Source organism: Gallus gallus, chromosome 3, assembly GCF_016699485.2.
Source record: "Gallus gallus isolate bGalGal1 chromosome 3, bGalGal1.mat.broiler.GRCg7b, whole genome shotgun sequence".
Classification (NCBI taxonomy): domain Eukaryota; kingdom Metazoa; phylum Chordata; class Aves; order Galliformes; family Phasianidae; genus Gallus; species Gallus gallus.
The window spans coordinates 95806617-95828898 of NC_052534.1; the positions used below are offsets into that span (position 1 = coordinate 95806617).

At 38.8% G+C, this 22282-nt stretch overlaps 1 protein-coding gene across 9 annotated transcripts in view; it reads left to right on the plus strand.

The window, feature by feature from the left end:
- ASAP2 (ArfGAP with SH3 domain, ankyrin repeat and PH domain 2) overlaps window positions 1-22282 on the plus strand; it is an 87428-nt gene that overhangs the window by 19600 nt on the left and 45546 nt on the right. For all 9 annotated transcript variants that reach the window (XM_046939500.1, XM_015276070.4, XM_015276071.4 and 6 more), the window contains 4 exons: window positions 3944-4016; window positions 7764-7909; window positions 18577-18651; window positions 19674-19723. In XM_046939500.1, coding sequence (XP_046795456.1) covers window positions 3977-4016; window positions 7764-7909; window positions 18577-18651; window positions 19674-19723 — 311 coding nt within the window. In that variant the 5' untranslated portion in view covers window positions 3944-3976. The remainder of the gene's footprint in view (window positions 1-3943; window positions 4017-7763; window positions 7910-18576; window positions 18652-19673; window positions 19724-22282) is intronic.

Genomic DNA, 22282 nt, shown 5'->3' on the forward strand with positions numbered 1-22282 from the left:
TGATTGAAACTAAAAGCAAGCAAGGCAGAGCCCCATTTCTAGGACCATAAGCGAGACTAAAATATACTATTAGTGACTGGAAATGTTTCAGTATTTCATGCATCAGTCTATAGATGTGCATCACCGCTCTAAAATGACATAGTATCAAAAGATTTCATAGAGGATTGGAGGACTAAAAGAACCCTTCTACAGGGCAAGTCTGGCTCTTTACTGCTGCAGGAACCACCGCAACAATCCTTCAGAAGTTTGTTCAGGTCCCTTTTATGATGGCCTCACTTTTTTTTTTTACCCTTCCTTTCCAGGCTTTCCAGAACTGGATTTGTTTTCCTGATTTCCAGCTGCAGTTTGTTCACGTGCAGCTTTTACTCAGCTGATTTTGTGCTTATATTAGTTTTTAGGTTAAATGTTTGAGTGCTTATCCCTTTTTCTTCTTTGTTAGCATCAGGTAGCATCATTTCAAGTTTGGAGAGACCAGGCTGCAGCTTGTCTATCAGGATACCTGAACAAGCATAGGGTGTTGGCTGTTGGTACCATATTAACCCATCAAAATCAAATTGATTGTCAGTTCTCAAAGTAATAGACTGGAGATCCTATCAGGAAGGTAGCCTATTCCTCCTACATTCTGTGCTTTTTTAAGATTTTCCTTATAATTCCTATTGTGCACTGAATATGTGCTGACTCCCTTTGGCTGCGGGCCTGATAGAGGTTTTCTGTAGCTTATTCCAAATAATCTAATTCCCAAACCAGAACAATTGAAGAAAAACATTTACTTCCATTCCATATTTCACGTCCCAGTGGATGAGTCTGTGTCTCATCCTATTTTGTGCATGTAATTTTTCTGGAAGTGTTTGTTACAAAGTTCCACTGATTTGGAAAGACACATCAACTGGTAGGATTAACACCTTGGACCTACAACTGCTAAACCAAAATGCTTTATCTGCCTAATTATTTGGCAAATGATCTTCCAGTTCACATATGCCCCAGGAGAAATGGCTTCGCAGTCTTCACTATTGAATTTCTTACCATTATCACTGGTAGTATCAGTTATTTAAATGAACAATAAAACACCCACATTCTTAATGAATGAGGCACAGCTTATTCTTCTGGCAGTTTTGTTTGCTTTGTCCATTACAGTATTCCTCTGGGTTTCGTATGGAGTGTTTTATGTCACAAATTGCTTCAGTTCTTCACTTTTTCAACTGATTTAGGGAAGAACTAAGTTGAGTCCACGTTACCTTTACACAGAGAGAGTACAGATACTTCGCTACTGGGAGTACTCTTCTGTGCTCTTTGTGGCTGAACACCTGAACAGAAGCTGAGCAAAGTCCTCTGCAAGCAGACCCGGTGTTTTCTCCTCCTGCTGGTGTTCAGCCATTGAGTTTCAGTCATGTTGGTTGTTTCAGTGTCTGCAACTCAGTGTCTACTGTCACCTTAGGAGTGTGGTACCACTTTCCAGACAAACTATACTATTCAGCCTAGTTTATCGTGGTGAAGGAACATATGAAGGAAGGTTCAGACTAGTGTAATGCTAAGGGTGAGAAAAAAGAGAGGGGAACAGTAAGTGCTTGCTGCGCTCAAGTAGCCATTTATGTAATGCTTGCTCAGAAATGGTCTTGGAGATTTTCTTCAGCAGGAGCACACAGGTTTGTTGGTCATGCTACTTATTCCTGCTTCTCCCTTGCCTTCTCATCTGAGTTGTGTTGAATCCAGTGGAAAAAAGTTTTTCCCTGTATGTTACTTTGAAGACAGATTACTTGTCTGCTGTGGTTCACCGCTTGTCCCCACAAGCACCTGTACGGGAGCAGCTGAGAGGACAGAAGGAGTCCAGGCAAGCCTATGCTGGCTGTCTGGAAAATGTTCATCGATCTACGGCCTTAGGTTTTGCTTGCTCTGTCACACCTCAGTCTTCTCTAGAGGTTTTCTTTTTGACATGCATGTTTTGAATGTTTATGTGAACCAACTGCCTGACCTTGCCTTGATATTCAAATTGCCAGCACCGTTGTGTTATGGCATTAGCTTTATGTTCTGGTGTGTGATCCTTGAGAAAGCAGGAGTCGGTTGGGAGATTTTGGCAAGCCGAAATGATGACTTTAGTTGAAGAAGAGCTAAAATTTTCCCTTACTGAGAGTCTGTGCTTTCAGTCATGGCCAACATACCTTTGGGTCTATCTGTAACCCTCACCACAATAGTACGAGTGGTTTGTAATTCAACCAGTGTGTTTATCCTTCCTGCACTTTCCTTTTATTGGAAAAAAAAATACCATATTCTCCTATTTCTTTTTTTTTTTTCCATAACTGAAGTGCAGGCATTGAATAATTTATCAGCTGCACACACCAATCTGAGGCTCAGCCGGGAACTGAATCTGTAACTTCAAAGTCTGTGGCCATCATCCTTCCCTTGGGCCATTAATTGTGATGCTTGTTGTTGGGGATGTTGCTTTCTTTTCCTTTCCAAGAGAGTAATTGCACTTTGATGAAGTCATTGATGAAATTATCTTTCCTCTGTAATCAGCTGGTCGGATGGGTGCTCTGCTGAGGTTATTTTAGCAATCACTTAATATGCAATGAGGGAGTTACCTTCTGTGTTTCCATGCAGGCAGGTGACTATTCTGACCTTTGAGACTGCACAATATACTGGTTTGTTTTAATGGCTGCAGTCCAAATTGCTGAAGTGAACAGAGTCCTGTGTGACTTTTATGGGCTTTCTTAGGGATTTTTTTGCAGACCATCACAGGTGATAATGTCTCTGTACTTCTTCTAATACATTTCAGATGCAAACTGTGAAGGCACAGGAGGAAAAAGTTCCAATGGACGTAGCAATACCGTCACACTGTAGTAGGAAGGCAACATCGAAATATGTGCATATCCGTGGAATGCTGCAAAGATGTTGCCTAGCTATTTGTGGTCTAAATAGATTCAGTTTCAGAATACTCCCTTAATTATGATGGCTAATCTTTCTGTTTGCATTCTGTATGTTAAGATGGGTTCCTGGGGACTGACTGGGATGCATCATTTGTCTTATACAAATGATTAGCTGTAAAACAACAGTAGGTTGTTTTTGTTGCTGTTGCAGCTTACTGGAACCTTTTGAATGAAAACTGGTATGAATTTTGTGCTTTCTGTTTGCTGTTTTAGTGTGTCGCATGCTAAATAGCTCTTGGCATAATGTAATCTCTTGGTTTTGGTATTGTTCTTCAATGAGGCCCAAGCTTTGGAATTCGTGTTTAAATTTTCTTGCAGTTTTGCAAAGTTTGTTTTTTTTCAATCTGCCTGTATTTCACTTTAGTAAGCAAAACGATTGCTTTCCTCAACTTCTTCATTTCAAACGAGTTGATTATGAGTGGCTGAGGATTCTGGACAGAATTTAAACTTGAATTTTATGTCGTGTTGGTAAAAGCTTTGCACAGTGTCAAAAAAACAAGTAGTATTTTTGAGAGAGAATCAATTTATTTTGCTCAGCACTGCAGTCACAAAGTTCATATGACTGGGAATGCAATTAATTAACTGAATTATTCAAGAAAGCTGAAATTAAGTTCCATTTTTAATATTCTGCCTGGGGAAGTAATATTGCTTGTTTCTTCAGCATCATATGTCAAAACATACGACAGGCTGAAACTATTTTAAGTAAGCTTCATTAATAATTTAACATAAGAAGATATTGTATAAATACTTTCATTTTGGAATATTAAACTATTAATAAACCCAGAAGGTGCTGGGTATAAATGAATCCAGTCGCCATGGAAAGAGGGAAGACGTATCCTTGTGAACAAAGGGACAGAATGGGTTGTGCAGATGGGCTGGGAGCAACTGGCATGTAATTTAATAATTACAGGAATAAGATTAACTAACATAATTCTGTTGTAAGTACAGAAAGTTTGTAGGGCACAGATTTACTGGAGGTCAAACCAGTATTTCACATTTAGTTTTTTTTTTTTCTATTTCAGGCTCTGGATGTTGACCGAAATGTTCTCTACAAAATGAAGAAATCTGTCAAAGCTATAAATGTATCTGGTCTGGGTAAGTAGCTAAGAACTTCTGGTAAGCTACATTGCTGAAACTGAAGGGTTGGTGAATTGTTGAAGTTGGTCTTCATCATGAAACAGAAAGTTACATGGGTAACTCTAAGAAACGAAATATGTACATTTTAAATAGCAGTCTTGAAGTAGCTGCATAATAATGAGATCAGTAACAATAAAGTTTGGTGAGATAGCTGAACCTGCCATGCCATACTGATATGAAATGGGGTCCTTCCCCCTGCTCGGGGCTACCTGCACTTTCTGCCACCCCTGCTGCTTGACAGATCTCTAGATGGGATTTTCAGCACGCATAAATTTACATCAGCCATTTCAGGTGCTCATCTAACCCCAGTTGTTGTGTTGATTTCACTGCAAGACGTGTGATCTGTGTCCTTGAGTATATGGGGGGCAGGCAGGGTGTGTGTGGAAATTTTTTTGTCAGTGATAGGAATCTACACCAACTTAACTGCTTTTATAAAACAGCCTTCCTGGTGGCTCCCAGTTTTCTGCGTTGAGAATTTCATGACAAGAGAAAGCTGATGAGCTTCAGTTTATTATTGTCATGATGTGCAGAGTCAGATATTTCTCTGACAAAAGTGATAAAAATATGAAGAGCTATTACTGTGCGCATTTTCATCCTGCTCCAATGGAGTTCTGTGGGTTTACCCGTGGAAAAAATGAGCGATGCTTTTGTTTTCGTGGATCAGCAACAAGAAGGAACAGCATTTTGTTCGTTTTTGTTCTCATCTTGCAGTTCATAGCAATTAGAGCTAAGAAAACCTATATTATATGCAGAAAAGATAGGCCTGGCAATTTTGGAGAGCCACCAATATCTGACAACTTATGAGTATGTTGGTGTTTGGATACAAAATTATAACAAGGACTACTATTGTGGTGTAATTCATATCAGCTAATTGAAGGGAAATTCCTTCTTGCTGAAGCTCATGAAGCTGCTGTCTTTTGAGTGTCCAGTTTAAGACTGATCTGGAGCTGTGTCATCTGTTATGTATTTGTTTGTCATGCTGTGTTCTGTTTTTTGTTTCTTGGTAATTCTTGGTTGCTAGACTATGCTTCCTCATCAGTGTATTTGTTGTAGTATTGCAGCAAATCACTGCATTTTTTGCATAAAAATCAGTGCTTTGCCTAGTTTTTAAATTCATGCTGCTCAATCTTGACAATAAACATTTGAAGGCACATCTGTTCCACCAGCACAAATATTGCTTTGCCTCTCCAGCAATGGGGGTTTCTTTTGACAAAAGAAAAACTGTGGCTCTGTATTCAAAAGAGCATGGCTACTGGAAGGTTTTTTTTTTGTTTCTTTGGGTTTTTTGTTTTGCTTTGTTTTTTAATGTAGTTTCCCTGAGTATAAAGCCTACCTGTTCTGTTTTCCTTAAGTGCGTGAATGGTAGAAACCATTAGGATCCCAATTTGTACATCATTTAGTTTCTTAGTAAAAAAAGGAACAAACAAACATCAAAGCCTCAAACAAAATGGCTTTGGGCGTTTTTGATTTGTTTTTGATAGAATCACACAAAGGCCTGGGTTGGAAGGGACCTCACAGCCCACCCACCCAACCCCTGCCATGGGCTGGTTGCCCCCCCACCAGCTCAGGCTGCCCAGGGCCCACCCAACTCAGCCCTGAGCGCCTGCAGGGATGGGGCACCCACAGCTCTCTGGGCAGCTGTGCCAGGGCCTCACTGCCCTCCAAGTAAAGAACTTCCTCCTAACTTCTAATTTAAATCTCCCCTCTTTTGGTTTAAAGCCATTCCCCCTTGGTCCTGTCACTACAAGACCATGTAAAAAGTTTGCAGAAAGCCTTTTAAAGCACATCACAAAGAAACCTGAGGGCAACGGAGAGTATTTTGGGTCAGGAGCTGTGGAAAAAACACCGCTTCCTGCTCCTTAGATGTACTACTGGATTACCAGCTCAGCTCCAATATTGTGTTGCTACTGTAATGATCATCAGCATTGTGGAGGTTGTCTTAGAACTGTTGCAGAGCTGCTGTTCTGTTGACTTTTTAAAATCTGATACATAGATCCAGAAGCAGAGGCCCAAGTCTTGTGGATGCCATATGGAATAGAAAGTCAGCATGGTTCTACTGACTGCTGATTTCACACCTAACTGTGACAATTAACAGCAGCAGCATTTTCACCTTGTTTTCATGCAGTGGTGGTCTCTTTTTGCTATTTGAATTGTCCTGACCTCCACCCTTACTTGGGCTCAGACATGCAAAGCTAGATGCAGGAAGCAGTAAGGATGAAGAAAGTGATATGGAAATAATGAACCATACTGGACAGCTGTGTGAATAGTGCAGTTGCAATGAGCCAAGCCCTGTTTTTTGCTGTCTGTGCCAGATTGTTCAAAGCTTCTTCAAGTGCCCGTATGTCTCAGTTCATTCGAAGCTTCTCCAGGTGTATTCATGTCACTCAATAGTATTAGCTGTGCAGCCTTAATTTAGCCTCTAGTTCAAATAGCAAAATGTTTTTGGGAAAGGACATTGCAACATGAATCCTTTGGATATTAAATTGCTGACATACATATGGGCTTGAAATTAAACCAGATCATTGCTAGTTTGAACTAACATTAATCTTCAGTGTTTCTGCTGGTTTCATACAATGGCCAAGAAGGATTCTTTGTTCTTATTCATGCATAATTTGTTTTCTAGGGTGTGGGGTTTTTATTCTTACTTCTTTTGAACCATTAGAAATATGCTGCAACTAGAATAAGGAAGAGGCAGTATTAACTTAATCAGTTACCAACTTGATGTGCTTTGCCTTGTGTACTCAAGCTTAACTCAGTCACTAAGCTCAGAAAGAGGGCTTTTTTATTCCTCAGACCAGATTTACATTCACTTTTTATGTCTGTCTACACTGGAAAGTAACTGGGAGGCTATGATTGAATTGGTAGTTAGATGTAGATAAGATGGAGGCCCCTCACATTTGCCTTACATTTGAATCAGGGGAGCCTGCTTTGGCCTAGATTTCATCTCGCTCCCTGGGCAGAATAACTCCTCAACACACAGAGTTCATGCTTTGAAGAGCATTGAGGAAGTGCTGCCTACACCTATATTCAGAGCCTGTCATCTCCACTAGGCACCGGGGCACTTCTGAGAAAGTCTTGTCCTCTTAGGAGGGAACCTAATGGTCATGAACCAAAACTGCTCTAAATCATCCCATGTTAAAGGCAGACTACTAGGATTTGCTTCAGATTCCCACTGCTGGTCTGGATCAGAGAGCTACCATGGATACGGGTTGCATCCTCATCTGTAATATTTGTAGTCCATTTCCTAAGATGACCTAGAATCTTTGATGTATTGCCCTGTACAGTAGGGATTCAGGACTCTGCCAGTGTTTCCACTCCCCTCTGATTCTTTGTTCAACACAGCAGTTAAATTTAGAGAGCATTAACAAATGACCGAAGAAGTTCATTATAGGAATTAGGAGTTATGTGGCCCCTTGTATTGCATGTCTTTCTAAACAGGATTTTTGTTGAATTATTGTCTTGTTGCAATGACACTTGCACACATTTGTACAGCATTTGGATAGATGCACATAAACCAGAATTAGTGAGATGCTTCATAATTCCAGCGTAACTTAAAATATATATATATTTTTTGTATTAAGTAAACATTCTTAGTGAGAAACCTTCTGAAAAGTTGTTTTTCTCTGCTGTTTTTTTAAAGCTTGGGTGTAATTTTTATAACCTGTTATCTGCTGACAGTATTTTCATGTTTTACTCTTTTTGAAGCTCATGTGGAAAATGAAGAACAGTACACACAAGCACTGGAGAAATTTGGAGGCAACTGTGTTTGCAGGGATGACCCAGATTTGGGAACAGCATTTTTAAAATTTTCTGTGTTTACAAAGGAATTAACTGCACTCTTCAAAAATTTGGTAAGAATTGCTTGCATAAAAACATGTCGCCTTTATAACGGCACTGTAATTTCTGTGTTTCTGAAATACAGCAGCTCTTCAATTTGATGATAAGTTGTGTTTTACCAATGACTGTTCTTAAAATAAATTAATAAACGAAAAAGAGAAACTTGGCTTAAGGAAACGTCTAGCGCCTTAGCCTTTCACCTTTCAAAACTCAAAAAAAACCTAAACCCAACCACATAACTCTCTTCTAGAAATTCTCATGTCTGAATGCTTCCCACAACAAAGGAATATCGTTTTTGAATTGTGGAAGCAGTAAGACTCATCTTGGTTTTGATGTTGCTTTTACTTTATATTTTCACACCTTCCATTTGTATTTCTAAAGAGAGATTTTGGTGTCTCTGGAAGAGAGCCTCTCTTGTTTCTCAAGGAGGACAGTCAGGAAGAAGAAATGAAACATGTCAAAAGACAATTATATCCACTGGGGACCAGTTCTGCATCTGAAGCCAATAAGACTTAAAAATATTCTTCAGGGAGCCAAATGGGATGGAGCCAAATGGACGAATGGGAATTTTAATTATGAATGGAGGATTTTCAGCCTCAGTTTCACATTAATCAGAGAGCACAACCAGCAGATTCTTATTCTCCATTCTACTAGCTAGAGCTATGTCTGGACAAGTCCCAGAATTAATTGGAGCCACAGAACTCTTAAACTAGGGGTGAGGGAAGGGAGATGACCCAGATTGGTACAAACATTTAAAAATCTGTGTCTGCTGAAATCAATGGATGTAGACAGATCAGATGCTTTTATGAATCTAGACCAAATGTCTAGTTTGCAGCCAGCTGGTCATAATCAGTTCTTTGGGGAATGTTTCCAGCTGATGGTGATTTAGGGCAGTCTCATTCACTCCCTGATGCAGCCCTCTCTTTTTACTCAATTGTGATATCGAAGAGAGAGAATCTGGCCCCAAGTGTATTTATCTGCAATGAAATGTATTTCATATTGGCCACATCGATTTGAATATCTCTGGCTGTACAAATAGCATCTGAGATTATGAGTCAGTAGAGAATCCTTATCAAGTGTGAATCAGCCATTTATCCTGAGTATTTTTCCATAGAGGTAGACTGCTTATATGGGAGGGGAAATAGAATGGGTCCTCTGATTAATACCTTCTGTTGACTAAAAAAGCCCTCTATCTTACGTTAGCTGCAATATGGTGACTTCATTAAACAAATGGATCTGTAAAATGCGCTGTTTATGTGGTTTAAAAAAGCAATCTACTAAGAGCTGCACCCTCCTCCCCAGACAAGAAAGCTGATAATGTATTTAATTTTAAGAAGCCAAGCAGTAATGTCGTTTTATCTGAGCGTTTGTTGTCTTAGTAGTTACTATCTTTACAAAATATTTCTGATATGAACAACGTTCCTTCCACAAGCTTCAAAGAAAAACAAAAGCATAATGTATATCTATAGGAGATGGGATGCATCTTAAATTTGTCTTAAGACAGAGCTATTTATTTGTCTTCTCCAAAGGATATCTGTTTGTTCTGTGTTCTGATTTCCCACTATCATCTATGTATTTTTGCTTCAGTTTATATATAAGTCTTGAGATCGTACCTAAGTCTTTGGTTTCTCTCTATCTGTGGCTCTTATTTTCTCTGTTTTTGAAAAGTACCCAATTTATCCTGGTCTAGTGGTTAGCGACCCTTGTCTGTGGCAGGGGGGTTGAAACTAGATGGTCATTCTGGTCCTTTTCAACCCAGGCCGTTCTATGATTCTAGTTGCATATGGACATGACAGTTTGTTGTCTGTTGGTTGGTTTGTTTGTTTTGTTGTTATTTTTAGTACTACTGTAGGATAGGCATCTTCTTTCTTAAAAAGAGATCTCTGGTGAGGAATAGGTCTCTCAAATGTTCTGCTCTTTCCTATTGCACTTCATATTGTTAACTTTAAATTTTAATTTTTTTCTTTTCTCCTGCCTAGCAAGGGAAAACTGAGTAAATAGAGGAACAGAATGGACCTTGAATATGGTGTCTTTTTAATGTTTTTTTTTTTTCAGGAAGACAGTTCCGTCTGATAATAAATATATATTTAAAAAAAAACAAACAGAATCTTGTCATTATGGCTTGAAAATACCACACTTACAAATAAGAATTACAAAATTATGAAACAGTTATAAAACAATATTACTGATTTAGGTAACTTTGCCTGTTGCTACTGCTACAATAATTTCTTTGTAACTGTGGTCACTTCAAAAACCTGTTTAGAAGTTTGCTGATGTAGGTCTGATTTTTCCAAGAGATTAAAAGGATATTGACTAGCATTAAGAGTCCTATATACTGGTTGAAAATAACATTGGATTTTTTTTGTTGTTTTAATAATCATAGCCATATGTGGAACAACCCCCATGCTTTCTCACGCTGTTGTGAGATAACCAGCTCTGAATGCCTTAAACGCGTTGGCAGTGAAAAACATCCTCCTTCTAGAGTCTTCCCTTACAGCACCCAGCATACTTTGGTTGTAAGTAGTTTTGTTAGAAATGTGGCTAGCAGTGTGCAACCTGCTGCTGTTAAGAAAAAGCACTGGAAGATATTATTTCGGTAGACCTGCCCCTGAAGTCTCATAGGGCTCTGAATTTCCCCAGAAGATTTTTAGCTGAAACGAGTGGGGAATGTGCAAGGGAGTGAGAGGACATGTTCAGACTGGAACAGATGCCAAAGCTATTAACACTGGCAAGGCTTTAAGGCTACTGTCAAGTTTTGCTTTGTCGTGTACTTTGATTTTGTTTCTCGAAGCTGATGTGTTCTGTCAGCTCTTGGTCTGGGTGACATTTAGAGCTGTGGCTGTAAAGTGCTTCTACAAATAGATTTTCTTTTAAACTTGTCTTCAGTAAGATAAAGAAAAGACATAATAAAGTTGCTCTACTTTTAACTGGGTTTTGAAGGTATTGTTTCCTCTAGTATTTTTAAAGGTTTCTCAAAAGACTATGATGTTTTCGTGGACCTATCAAGACATTAATGTTTTAAAATATTTCATTGATATCTGAAGTAATTTTTGTTACAATTAAATTAATCAACTGTAAACCGTTTAAGTTAAAGTTCATGTCTTGGAATTGCTTGAGTTTTTATGTGGTTTGCTTTGCTACTTGTTTTTGAAGAAGTAGAGTTCTTCAAATTTGAAATGATTTCTGAAACTTCTGAAAGAGAAAATGCTTATTGCATGTCAAGTCCTTGTAGCTGTTCACTTTTGCCTGATGCGTTGATCAATTTATGATGCATTCTGCAGTATTTCTTTTAGCCATAGCTTCAATACCAAATTATACATCTTCCTTGAACTTCCTTTGAATTAGAATTATGTTTGAGATTGGTCAGTTAAGAAATCTTTTTCGATTGTGAAATACAGAAAAAAAAATGGAAGCTTCTTTGCTGTGCCTGAGCTAACACAGTACCTTTTGTGGCACAGACAGTATTGCTTCTTGGACTTTCCTTTTTTCTGATGGTAACTGAGAGGACTGGAATCTGCTATCTTCACAGTGTAAGAAGTAGCTGGAAGGAGGAGATTCAATGTGAGAATTTTTTTTTATTTATAGTCCTTGAATTTTCAGTGAGGAGAAATGGAAGAACAACGGTAGCATTTTTCTGGACATATGCTCCTATTTTACTTCATTTTAAAAATGTAAGAAGAAAGGAGATTTGCTCAGATGTAGAAGATAACCAGTAAGAAAACAGAAGGACGTGTATTTCCGTACTGCATAATGAACTTACAGATTTTTGTGTCCAGAATTTTCTTTCCTGGATAATGGGTCAGTACAGAGTCTTAAAAATATATTTGGTGTCTGAAGCTTTATAAATGTGTGTGTAGTTTGATAAGTATTCATTTAAATTAAGTACATGAAGGACCTACAGATGTTTATATGGGTTTGGAGTATTATATGTGAAAATTAAGGATTGTTGATTAAAGATCATCGTGAGGCAATTCTAGTTCAATAAGTCAGCTTCATCAGTGGCCCAACTCAAACGCCTCTGTGCAAATTCAAATAGCATGGGGAATAAACAAGAGGAGTTAGAGACCTGTGCACACCTGCAGGGCTGTGATCTTAGTGGCACCATGGAGATGTGGGATGGCTCCCATGACCAGAGTGTTGGAATAGAAGAAAACAGACACCTTAGGATTGATAGACAAGGGAGATAATGAGGGCGTGTCACCCTGTATGTCAGTGACCAGCTGGAGTGCATGGAGCTCTGCCTGGGAATGGATGAGGAGCTGACCTAGAGCTTGTGGGTCAGGGTTAAAGGGTGAGCGGGGACAGGTGATGTTATAGTGGGGCTTCTGCTGCGGGCCATCCAGCCAGGAAGACTGAGCAGATAAGGCCTTCTGTAGAGAGAGGAGCAGCCTCATGTTCTCAAGCCCTGGTCCTCATGGGGAACTTCACTCACCCCAGTATATGTTGTAGGGACAACACAATAGGACATAAGCAGTGCAGGAGGTTCCTGGAATGTATCAACAATAGCTTCATTCTCCAAGTGATAAAGGGGCCAACAAGTAGAGATTCAGTACTTGACTTTGTTCCCATCATCAAGAAGGAACTGATGGGGAACATGAAACTCAAGGGTATCCTTGGCTGCAGTGACCATGAAATGGCGGAGTTTGAGATCCTTATGGCAGCGAGGAGGGTAGACAGCAAGCTCACTTCAGGAGAACAGGCTTTGGCCTTTTCAGGGATCTGGATGGTTAGAGTCCTGTATGTCTTAAGAGTCCTGGCAGATGAAGTTCCTAAGCTGCTATCCAAAGGCCAGTCACTCTTATCACTATACCTGATGAGATCTCAGAGCAGATCTTCCTGGAAACTATGATACTGCACATCCAAAAGAAGGAGGTGACAGCCTCCCTAATGAAAGTGGCTTCATTAAGGGAGAATAATGCCTGACAAACTTGGTGGCCTTCTGTGATGGGCTTTCAACTTTGGTGGATAAGGGAATAGCAATTATCTGATGTCATCTACCTGGATTTGTGCAGAATATTTGACACTATCCCACATGGCATCATCCTCTCTAAATTGGAGAGTCATGGATTTAATGGAGGGACTAGTTGGTGAATAATGAGTCATGGTCAACAACTCAATGTGCATGTGAAGATGAGTGGTATTCCTCAGGGATTGGTACTGGGACCAGCGCTATTTAATGTATTTGCTGGTGACATGGGCAGTGGGATTGAGTGTACTCGTCAGTGAGTCTGCTGATGACACCAAGCTGTGTGGTGTTGTCAGTGAACTGGAGGGAAGGGATTGTTATCCAGGGGGACCTTGAGAGACCTGGCAGTAATATTCTAGATCATGAAAAATAAATCAAGAAAAATGCATAAGTGTGAGGACTATTTTCACTTTTAGGCTTTTTAAAAATTATCTTTAGGAGCTACTGTACACAGAATTACCCAGAACGTCTCAAGGGATTCAAATAATCAGAAAATACTGTAAATTTGTATGTAAATCAGGAAAGAGATGTTAAGGCTTGCTCTTGCAGTAAGTATGAAAGTACAGAAATTGCAATAAACCTTTTTGTTGTAGGTGCTAGGAAAAGCAAAATGTAATAATTCCTCTTAACGTGGCATAGGTTCAGCTCTGTCTGGAATGTTATCTTTATTTCTTTGCCAAAAAGGTATTGATCCAACTGGAAAAAATTCTGAGGACAGTAAGAATAAAAATGATCAGGGCTTAAATAGGTTGTTTTATGAAGGTAGCTTAGAAGAATGGGTTTGGCTCAAAGATAACTGTGCTCTTGCAGAAGGGGAATTTAATAAATTGCATGTAAGTGGGCTCTGACCGTGAAAAATATTAGATGAGGTGGCCCAGAGAAAGCAGTGGAAGCTTCCCACTTAGATGTTTTAACCTAGGTTAGAGAACGTACAGTTGGGAATTCTCCACTGGCAAGGAGGATGGGCTGAAATAACCTCAAGTCTCTTCTTCCTTTGCTTTTAGAGATATATGCTTTATGCTTTTAAGAATACACCAAAAATTTATTTCCTGTTATTTTATGCTTGTAGTTCCTAATTGAGAAAGTTCCAGTCTGTAGTTTGTCTATTGGCGGTAGTATAGTGGTCATTCCCAGTAGTATGTGGCATCACATTATGTACTGTAGGGAACCTGCTTATGCAAGATGGTTGGACTAGATGATCTCTGGAGGTTCTTTCCAACCATTAAGACTCTGTGATCAATATTTGATATCTTATGTGAGGATGTTTTTATAGCCAGCTGAACGAGAATCTCTGTGTGGGCATTTAGTGTTGGGCAGTCACTGCTTCACTGGAGTCCCTTTCCTTGTGGTGTGACACCGGTGATTGCTATGCCACCAAGTCAGCCTGTCCCAGTTATGGGGCACGTGATCATGTTGCAGGCAGGGCTGGGAGCAAGGACGCTCAAAGGTACCATTGTGTCCTGGTGTGTGGGAGCCAGGCATGGTAAAAAGTTGAAAGGTTTTGTTATGTGATTTTCCAAAATCTTACGGTTAGATGCCAAAAGCATCTCTTCTGTAGTGCCTGCCTGGGTTTTCAGTCACTCCACGCTCACGTTGATTGATCCTGTCCTACTCAAATCACTGGAAAAACTACTGAAAATTATTCATTGCAACAGTACTTGCCTTAAAAAAAAAAAAAAAGAAAATAATTACAAGTCAGCAAGCAGAATTGTCACTTGTAAACACTTGAGTTCACTGGTGGTTGAGAAAGCCCAGAGCTTCTTAATACATGGGATGCATTTAGAATTTGGTAACAGCAGCATGAGTCATGTCGTAGGTTTTTCAAGTGTCTGAGTTTTAGTTTAATCAAAATCACTCTGTGTTAAGAAAGCTCCTTGAGAAGTAGTGAGAAAGTTTTTGGTTTCTTTTTTCATTTGCTTTTTTTTGTTTGTTTTGCCTTGGATTTAAAGCAGTCCTGAAAAAAAAAAAAAGTCTCATTAAAATAAATAGGAGTGCTGTCAAATGAAGAACATCAGTGTTTTGCCATAGACTCTTAAGCTCCTTGAAAATCTTTCTGCTCAGCAAATGTTGGCTTGCCTGTTGCCTACTGCCATCACTTCTGGCAGACATGAGCTCGTTTATTTTTACATTCTCCCTCCTGCCATTTATCCTTCTCCTCCTCTGAGCTTTCTCCAACTTATGAAGTTTTAATTTATTATCCTGTCTCTGTCATCTTATCTTGTTGGAAGCTGTCAGAGGAAAATTGCAAGTGTGCCAAAGCAGCAGGGTTGGAAGTAGAAACCAGGTCAACTATTTCTTAGCTTTGCTTTTCTTTTAATACACTTTTTTTTTCCCCAAAACATGTGGAACTTGCTTGTGTTCCTCTGACACAGGATGACTTTAATTTCTTTGAAGCTTTCATGCACTTCTGTTCATGTCTCTCTTTAAAAAATATTCTAAAACATAAACAGCTGTATACATTTTAGCTCTCTATGTACACACATAGTAGGAGCTGCAGCATATTAATGCTTCTCTGCATGCGAAAAGTGAGTGTCTGATAGTTCAGCTTAAACTTCTCAAGAAAGAGGGGAAAAAATGTAACATCATTCTTGTGTATCCTGCTTTGCTGATTGATAGATATGAACACGTACGATTCATCTAACTAGGCTAATAATGACAAATTCATGCATTATGTATGCTTATGTTTGTTGCAAGCAAATCTGGAACATAGGGAATACAGTGGACAATGGATAACTTACAGGTATAATTTGAACAGGCAAACATTCTCCCTACGCAACATGTATATCCTAATTCTTCTAGAGTATTCTGTTTAGGAGCATGAGTTCATGCCCCATTAACTGAATCACTAGGGAATATCCAGGGCTGTTTTGAAGGCTGGTGGTTGGTTGTAAGAATATGTCTCCGAATAGTTGAGGTTCTGCCATTTTTATGACTTAAGGAAAAGAAACACTTGTCTCGAATCTGCTGTTGAGAAACACCTCACTCCTGCTTTCCGCTTGAGTGCGTGGATTTGAAGAATATTTAAATGAGGACTATGAAGGCATTGATCTTTAGGCTAGATCTTCTACTACAACGCAGTGATGAAGTAGAATAACACAGTAGAACACCGTGCATAGGATGAGATCTTACATGAAGCCTCTTCTATTTCTCCTCTTGGATAGCCATTCTGAGTGTCTCTGTGCATAGATGCGTGCATTTCATCAGTCTTCTTGTAGTTGTTTTTATTTTTTACCTAAGTTTTGTGAGATGTAAGCTGTTTCACTTATATTTTATGAAGTACTATTTTATTAACTGTAGACACTGTTGTGTTGTTATGTGGATGTTGCAGTGCTGCGGAGAGCTTAGAGGTGGATTGTTTCCAATGCTGTCAGCTAAGCATGTATAGATGTTGCTCATTCAGTTTTTGTAAGAATTGTTTTAAAAACAAACACAAAGAGTTGGAATTTCACATGTTGATTCTAAAGGGCTGTGGTTGCATCCTGCAGCTTTTTTGGGAGAAGGAGAAGCAGAGAGGAGGAGGGGAAATGTGATTTATTGTAGGAACTTAATAGACCAGATTTTATTTCTTCAACTTTCCTAATCTTTTCAAGCTTTAAAATTTATGTCTATTCTCTTTCGCTTTGGTAACTGGCTGAAATTTCAAGCAAATGCAATAAAGTAGCATCTTTGAAGAGGAAAGGCAGGAATTTGGCTTTTTGTTTGTTCTTTTGTTTTTAATAGCAGCTGTTGAGGATCACTGAGCATGAGGACCACTGCGGATGGAATCCCTGAGTTTGCTTTAGTGAGGCCACCAAGGGTGATGGATATCTTTCGTATTTTTCCATTCTGGGTTGGCTGAAACTTCACAGTTGGAAATATATATATATTTTTTTAATTCCTGTTAATGTCATTCCTTATCTGACTGAGTTATGTTAAACGAGACTTTGATATTCCTGATGTTTCTTCAGGAACCGAAGCATTATTTGTTACATGCTGCAAAATTTGTTCTCTACTAAAAACAGTTCTGAAAATCTGCTTCCATATATACATTTCTGTGCTTCTTGGGGAAAAAAAAAAACAGTTAACAATTACTACAACAACAACAACAAAAAAAACCCACCCAAAGGCAACTTTCCCTTCACTGCTGCAAAAGTTAATCAGATTTTCTTTGTCGTGTGGTTCTAAAGCACTGTTTATTACGTTCAGCGCAATCTGTTAGGGTTGTTACAGTTTAAACTCTGTGCCTAGCTGTCCTGGCTCATACTTGGAACGTTGTCTGCAATCATAAAGGCTTGGAAATGAAGAGTTTCTTTTCCTGGTGTATGCTACTTTCTTATTCCTACTGTTTGTCTTCAGTCTTTTCCCCTATCAAAATACTATAGTACAGATCATCTATTCAGAACCATTATTTTTTATTTTATTTATTTCTTTACCTAAATTTATGTAAGTTCATTTCTACTTCTCATTTGAAGTGATGATTTTTTTTCATCTTGAATTATTTGTTCACTTTTTGAATTACTTGCCTACACAAGACCTCATAAAATCTTTACTCAAAAGTTTATATTGATAGGTAAATGGCAAACATAGTACTTTCTAAGAATATACACTAAATGTTTAACTAGTGGCTTTTTAAAGGTCAGAGTTCTTTGTAATTTGTGTCAGAGTAAGACACTATGTAGTGTGAGTAACAGACATGTTTTATGGAATGGGCCTGAAGAGACTTCAAAATTAACTAAATTAGTTTAAATTATGCTCACGAATTGAAATACATAAATGCAGAAAAACTGTGTCATGGTTTTGATATAACTTAAACATTAAAATTGGGCAATGCTAGAAATCCTGGTCTCATTTTGCAGTTGTTGGATGAAATATTTACATGAGCAGGAATTCTGCTGGTTTCTTGCTGGGTTGGATTGTAATGTTTCCAGAGTACATTTAATTAACTCATGTTACTACATCATTGGTTACTGGTTGTACTGATAAGTATCTTCATAAAGCAGTGCTTGGAAAATAATATATAAGATATGCTCTGTTGGCCAAGGAGGCCGATGGCATCCCTGCTTGTATCAGAAATAGTGTTGCCAGCAGGAGCAGGGAAGTAATTGTACCCCTGTATTCAGCTCTGGTGAGGTCACGCCTCAAGTGCTCTGTTTACTTTCGGGTCTCTCACTACAAGAAAGACATGGAGGCCCTGGAACGTGTCCAGAGAAGTACTGCAAAGCTGTGAGGGGTCCGGAGCACAAGTCTTATGGGGAGCGGCTGAGGGAACTGAGATTGTTGTCTGGAGAAGAGGAGGCTCAGAGGAGACATTATTGCTCTCTACAACTGCTTGAGGGGAGGCTGTGGTGAGGTGGAGGTCAGCCTCTTCTCCTGTGTAACTGTGATAGGATGAGAGGTGATGGCTTCGAGTTGCACTAGGGGAGGTTTTGGTTTCATATTAGGAAAGGTTCTCCAAAAGCGTGGTTAGAGACTGGAATGTGCTGCCTGGGGAGGTGGTGGAATCACCATCCCAGGAGGTGTTCAGGAAATGTAGATGTGGTCCTAAAGAATGTGGTTTAGTGGGCAATATTGGTTGTATGTGGACAGTTGGATTTGATGATCTTAGAGATTTTTCCCACCCTTTGTGATTCTATGAAGATTACTTACTGAAACTTTCTGTAATTCATGAATTGAGACAACGTACATTCTACGTTAAAATGCATTAAATGTATTTTCATGTAATTTTTTGTCTCATAGATTCAGAATATGAACAACATAATCACTTTTCCGTTGGACAGTTTGCTGAAGGGAGATCTGAAAGGAGTAAAAGGGGTATGTTTATGAATATGTTTTATATTCTTATTTATATATTACATTATTGTTGGTACAGTAGATACATTTGGCTAATGTAACGTTTTTATCTTAGTTGATATAAAACATTAGCTTAAAAAACAAGATGATTATTTTTTATTATGAATTGAGTCATCCCTTCTGTTTGTGGTTGCACATACAGGATGTTGTTGACTACATATACAAAACATTTGGAAGCTTTAGAAACAGTTCTGAGATATAGAACGTAAGCAGAGAAGGAGGTGTAAGAATTATTAATTTATAGATATTTACCTAGTTGAAAGTGTATAGCACTTTAAAAATGAAGAATTTTTATTAATATGTATGTTTATCACTCCAAGTGAACATACTGTTTTTCTGAAGAAAGGCTAACTCTAATTGTGCCCTGAATATATTTCCTATGTAAAATAATAATAACTTAGAACTCTGATGATATGTTTATAATAAATTTCAAAGCCTATGGCCACCAAATGTATTTGGCTTATACTTCATTTACTGCTGAGCAAACAGGAAGCAACTGGTAGCTATTGTTCTAGGACACTGAAGGAAGAAGATGTACACAGACTAAAAATGGTCTCTGTATATTACTGAAGGATGAAACGATTATTTATATACTTACGATTCCTTGTACACTTATGACCTTTCTGTTGATTGCTTAGTGTGTTTTGCTCCTCTTTTTCTTCTGTTTTTCTGTGTCAGAAAAAGTGTACTTAATACAGTGTTGCTCCATGTTCCTGCCTTGAGGAAATAATCAAATGCTACTTCAATATTATAATTGTTGAAAAATCCAACTCACGTGGACTCCTAGAGATGCTTTTAGTAATGTGAATGTATTGGTCTTATGTACAAGACTGCTTTTACGCTGTCCTTATGTGAGCTTTGCAAGAACAAGCAGAATTCTTTGTTCCAGTAGGCACTGCAAGTGGCATAGATTCATAGTTAGATTTGCAGTATTTTTAATGTAAATAAGTAACTGCATTATTATTTCTTTTTGGTCTTGACAGGACCTGAAAAAGCCCTTTGATAAAGCTTGGAAGGACTATGAAACTAAAGTGTATGTATATTTTATACTTTTATATAAAAGTATAATTGAAATCTAAGAAAGTTATTATTTAGTAATACGGTTCCAGGCAGAATTCCTAGCTGGGAAGATTTTTATCTGTGTGGAAATATTAATATAGGCATAATCATTTGAAATTCTGTAATTGTGTAATATACAGCTTGCTTAATGTGTGAATATTTTCCTTTTTTCTTTTTAGTACCATGATAGTATCTCTGATAGACTTGTTTGCTTAATGAAGTTCTAAGTAATCAGTGTAATTTCCCACATAGTTGGGAATTTTTTATTTTAATTGGAATATATATTTTTAAATTTTTCAGTGGTTTCCAGTAAAACTACAGAAAGTATAGCAACGTAATTATACTTCTTGATGCAATTTTAAGGATTTGTTGTTATTTTTTTTCTCTTCATGGACTAATTAACTATAATTAGCAAGTTTCTTTAGTTAGAAGAGCACAGGATAATATTTGTGTGTATTCATAGAATCACAGAACCCCAGAATTGTAGGGGCTGGAAGGAACCTCTGTTGATCATTGAGTCCAGCCCCACTGCAAAGCAGGCCCCCTCTGGCAGGCTGCACAGGTAGGCATCCAGGCAGGTCTTGAATATCTTCAGAGAAGGAGAAGCCACAACCTCCCTGGGCAGCCTGTTCCAGTGCTCTGTCACCCTTACTGTGAAGAAAAATTAAGTTGTCTTTAAAAAAAAAAATCAAGTATATTCAAGCCAAGAGTTAGTTCAGGATTTTATAACTTGAAACACTTCTAATGTCTCTGTAATGTCTTTGGCTCTAGCACATTTTATGAGACTATGCCCAGTGCTGAGGTCTCTAGGAAAACCTTATTGAGCCTTCAGCACTTACCAACAAAGTGCTAAGGATGGTGTGAGGATAAGCTTGTTTACTGATACAGCTCCAAAATGCTATGTGATTCCTGATCAGTCCAGTAGCACAAACCTTCACAATATTTAATTACTGCAGTTTATTTAAATATATGAATGTTTTCTGCATTTCATGCCAAGGTTGGATGCTCTTAGCAGGTATACTGTGTACTAAAAGTGAATGGATACCTGTATTGCTCTTGTCATCAATATCATGTGTCTAGCACAATTTATTATAAGCCACTTGCTTGAAAACGTATGATAAGGTGTTTAAATAGCCATAATATCAGTTTTAATAACAATTTTTTATCTGTCTAAATGAATCAAGCGAGTCAACAAAGTTTAATTCCTCAGATCAAGCAGAATTAACTTTGGTACCTGTCATGACCCAATCAGATCAGGGTCGTTGAGATGTTGAAACGCCCTTGGTCTAAATTAAGGTGAAATGACACCAAACAGTCAAATGTTTATTATTTGTATCCCACTACAATACTTAGCATAAGATTCTGGGTATATATAAATATTTATATATCCATACCTCATTGGTGATAAGCTATGATGATATGTTTTGCGTTACATTCTAACCTAGCATGAAAAGAGAGATTGGATAGATGGGTAAGGAAGATCCGCATCACCACTCTTAGTTCTGCTGTAGTCTCTGGTCTGGTAATATTAGGGTGGCAGGTGCACACCTGACTATTGAGTCATAGTTCTTTTTAGTTACTGCAAAAAGGAAATACTTCACATATGTGCCTGTTGTTTGCATGTGAGGTGGGAGTGGGTGGGATTCAGCATTTGAGCATGTGTGGATGGGGGAAGGGTGGCATCAACCCTTTCTTCTCCAGCTGATTCAGGGTTTGTAGAGACCCCAAACCTTATCACATTGATCAGGCTGGCATCTCTTGCAGCTGGAAAACTTGCCCTGACTTCCACAGGGATGTAGGGCTGTCCATCCTCTGTTGTATTCCGCACTCTCATAGAATCATAGAATGGTTTGGTTTGGAAGGGACTTTTAAGATCATCTAGTTCCTCCTGCCGTAGGCAGGGACACCTCCCACTAGACCAGGATGCTCACAGCACCATCTAGCCTGGCCTTGAACGCCTCCGGGGGGCATCATCCACAACCTCATTGGGCAACCTGTTCCAGTGTCTCACCATCCTCCCAGTAAAGAATTTCCTCTTAATATCTAGTCTAAATTTCACATCTTCCTGTTTAAAGCTATTTCCCCTCATCCTGTTTCTACCTGCCCTTATATAAAGTCCGTCCCCAGCTTTCCTGTAGTCCCCCTTCTGAAACTGGAAGGCTGTTGTGAGATCCCCCCCAGAGACATCTCCATGCTGAAGAGCCCGAGATGTCTCAGCCTGTTCCCTTAGGGAGATGCTTCAGCCCTCTGATCATATTTGTGCCCCTCCTCTGGACCCTCCTCTAACAGCTTTATTTCCTTTTTGTGTCAGGAGCTCCATAACTGGATGCAGAAAGTCTTCTGCAAGTGCTTCTGATTCCCTGCTCCAACTGCAAACTTAAGCACGTGATTTCCATTAATTCTTTGCAGCTAAGCAATGCCCCAGCGGTTGGGACGTTGAAACAGTTACCCTATGTCAGGAATAGGTATGCTTCCTGATTTGACTGAGTCAGTTGTGTCAGCACAGCTGGTAGTCCCTGAAGCAGAATTTCAT